This window comes from Pteropus vampyrus, unplaced genomic scaffold (assembly GCF_000151845.1).
Source record: "Pteropus vampyrus isolate Shadow unplaced genomic scaffold, Pvam_2.0 Scaffold271, whole genome shotgun sequence".
NCBI lineage: Eukaryota > Metazoa > Chordata > Mammalia > Chiroptera > Pteropodidae > Pteropus > Pteropus vampyrus.
In genome coordinates, this window is record NW_011889052.1 from 41,218 (window position 1) to 43,143 (window position 1,926).

Consider the following 1,926-nt stretch of genomic DNA (forward strand, 5'->3'; position numbering starts at 1 on the left):
TTTTTAAATGCCATTTAAAAAAAATGAAAGCTGATTTTAGAGCACTGTATGTGGGCCCTGCTTCCTGTCAGCCCACAGAGTATCCAAACAGATCCCTACAGTTCTCCCACTTTACAGATGAGGAAACTGAGGCCCCAAGCCCAGGTCCTTTCCCGATGCCCCAGCACTAGTGATACAGCAAAAACCACCAGCCCCACTCTGGGGCATCACCTGGCAGAATTAACTCTAGGAGACGCTGCCCTCCCACCCACCCCCAACCCCCACCCGGCGCCACCCAGAAAAGAGAACAGAGCCAGCTCACGTTTGCACAGATTTAATACCTGCTATTCTGGTCCCCAAATCCAGAGCCCTCTCCAGGCCACACGTCCCTTCTCCTGGACACCCAAGGCCAAGTCGTCCACCACGTCCCTCCCTACCAGGATGCCAGAGCAGGAGTCAGTCCCCCAGGGGCCGCTCTGTCCCCACCTTGACTCTTGTTGAAGAAGGACACATGACCTTGGTCTGCCCTTGATCGGGCCCCGTTCAGCAGAGGCAAAGCAGGGAGAAGGGAGAGGGGAGATCAGGGGACCATCCGGGGCTGCAGCAACCAGGACAGGAGTAGGAGCCATGTGGCACTGTGGGGGCCTGGGAGAGCCCCACTGCTCATTTGCTTATTGATCCATTTGCTGTATTTGGTGACACGGGTGTACACGCCTGGATTCTGTTCTTTGGCACAGGCCTTTTCCCAGGACAATATCCCAGCCAGAATCCATCCAGTCTCGACTTCACAAGCCAGTGGACCCCCAGAATCACCCTAGGCAAAGAGAGAGGAGTGACGGAGGCTCGGGGTGCAGCCGGGACCCAGAACACCCACCCTCTGAGTTCCGCTTGGAAGGGTCTTGCATTCTTTGAGGACAGCTGGGACCCCATCCCGGAACATTAGGCAAAATCAAAGACTCAGGGGAAAAAACATGGGAGCAGAGCAAGGCCTGGCAATGGTGACAAGGGGGAAGGCCAAGCAAACCCCTCCCCAGGGAACCGCCCCCCAACCCGGGAGTCCCCAACAGAAGGAGAGCTGCAAGAACCTCCTCGAAACTCACATAGCACAGGTTTTCTCCATAATTGGTGGCACAGATCATGTCCCCAAGGACAAGAGGGACGATGCGGAGGACGCGGGACTTCTTGCGGTAAATCTGGTCACACTTATTGTTGTCCATAATGAACACCTCGGCCTCCTGCAGCTCTGGCGTCAGCGTGGAGTTAGCTGTGGAGGAGCCCAGCGGGGAGAACTGACCCCTTACCCCACTCGGCCCTAGCCTCTCCCTGGTGTCTTGTCACCTTCATCCTGAGAGTCAGCAAAGCCCCGCCCCTCCACGCCTCCAGGCCCTTTTCACGTGGCCCTTCCCCCTGCTCTGTGGACCACGTCTGGCAAGCCCCTCGGTCCCCACGGCTGTGCTTCGGGACCCCTTTCTCTGAGAAGCTTCTCCTTCTGAAACAAGCAGCCCACAATCCAAGCTGCAACACAAACACTTACGAATCGAGACCCCAACCACACAGAGCTGCTCTCCAGCGTCTGAGCGCTGCAGTGGCTGCGCCCTCCGCCACCTGGGCAACAGTCAGCCTCCCACAGGCAGCTCAGGCAGACTCTGCTCCGACAGCATCTCCCAGATCCTCCTGGCTGATCTCGGGATCACCTGAAAAGTGTCCGCCTCTCCCCCTGTCAGCCTGCGCCCCACCCACTCAGGCGGAGCTCCCTGCAGGCAGGGCACGTGTTCCCCATGACAAGGGTTCGACGTGTCGAAGAAGTCTGTCCAGTGAACGAATTTATGAATTCCCGACTCTGAGCTTCCGGGATGCAAACGGTCATGCTCAGCCCAGTTATGGCCAGGCTGGGGTGAGGTGCCCGTGGCAGGCACAACGGTGTGAACCAGACATGAGCAGTCCTAA

General features: G+C 57.8%; 1 protein-coding gene across 1 annotated transcript in view; it reads right to left on the reverse strand.

Annotated features, from left to right (window-relative positions):
* Nucleotides 1-559: 559 nt before the first annotated feature.
* LOC111728763 (serine protease 45-like) overlaps nt 560-1,926 on the reverse strand; it is a 14,721-nt gene continuing 13,354 nt past the window's right edge. The window contains exons 3-4 of the mRNA XM_023520556.1: nt 1,080-1,243; nt 560-793 (exon numbers count right to left, since the gene is read on the reverse strand). Of these exons, the coding sequence (XP_023376324.1) occupies nt 560-793; nt 1,080-1,243 (398 nt within the window). The remainder of the gene's footprint in view (nt 794-1,079; nt 1,244-1,926) is intronic.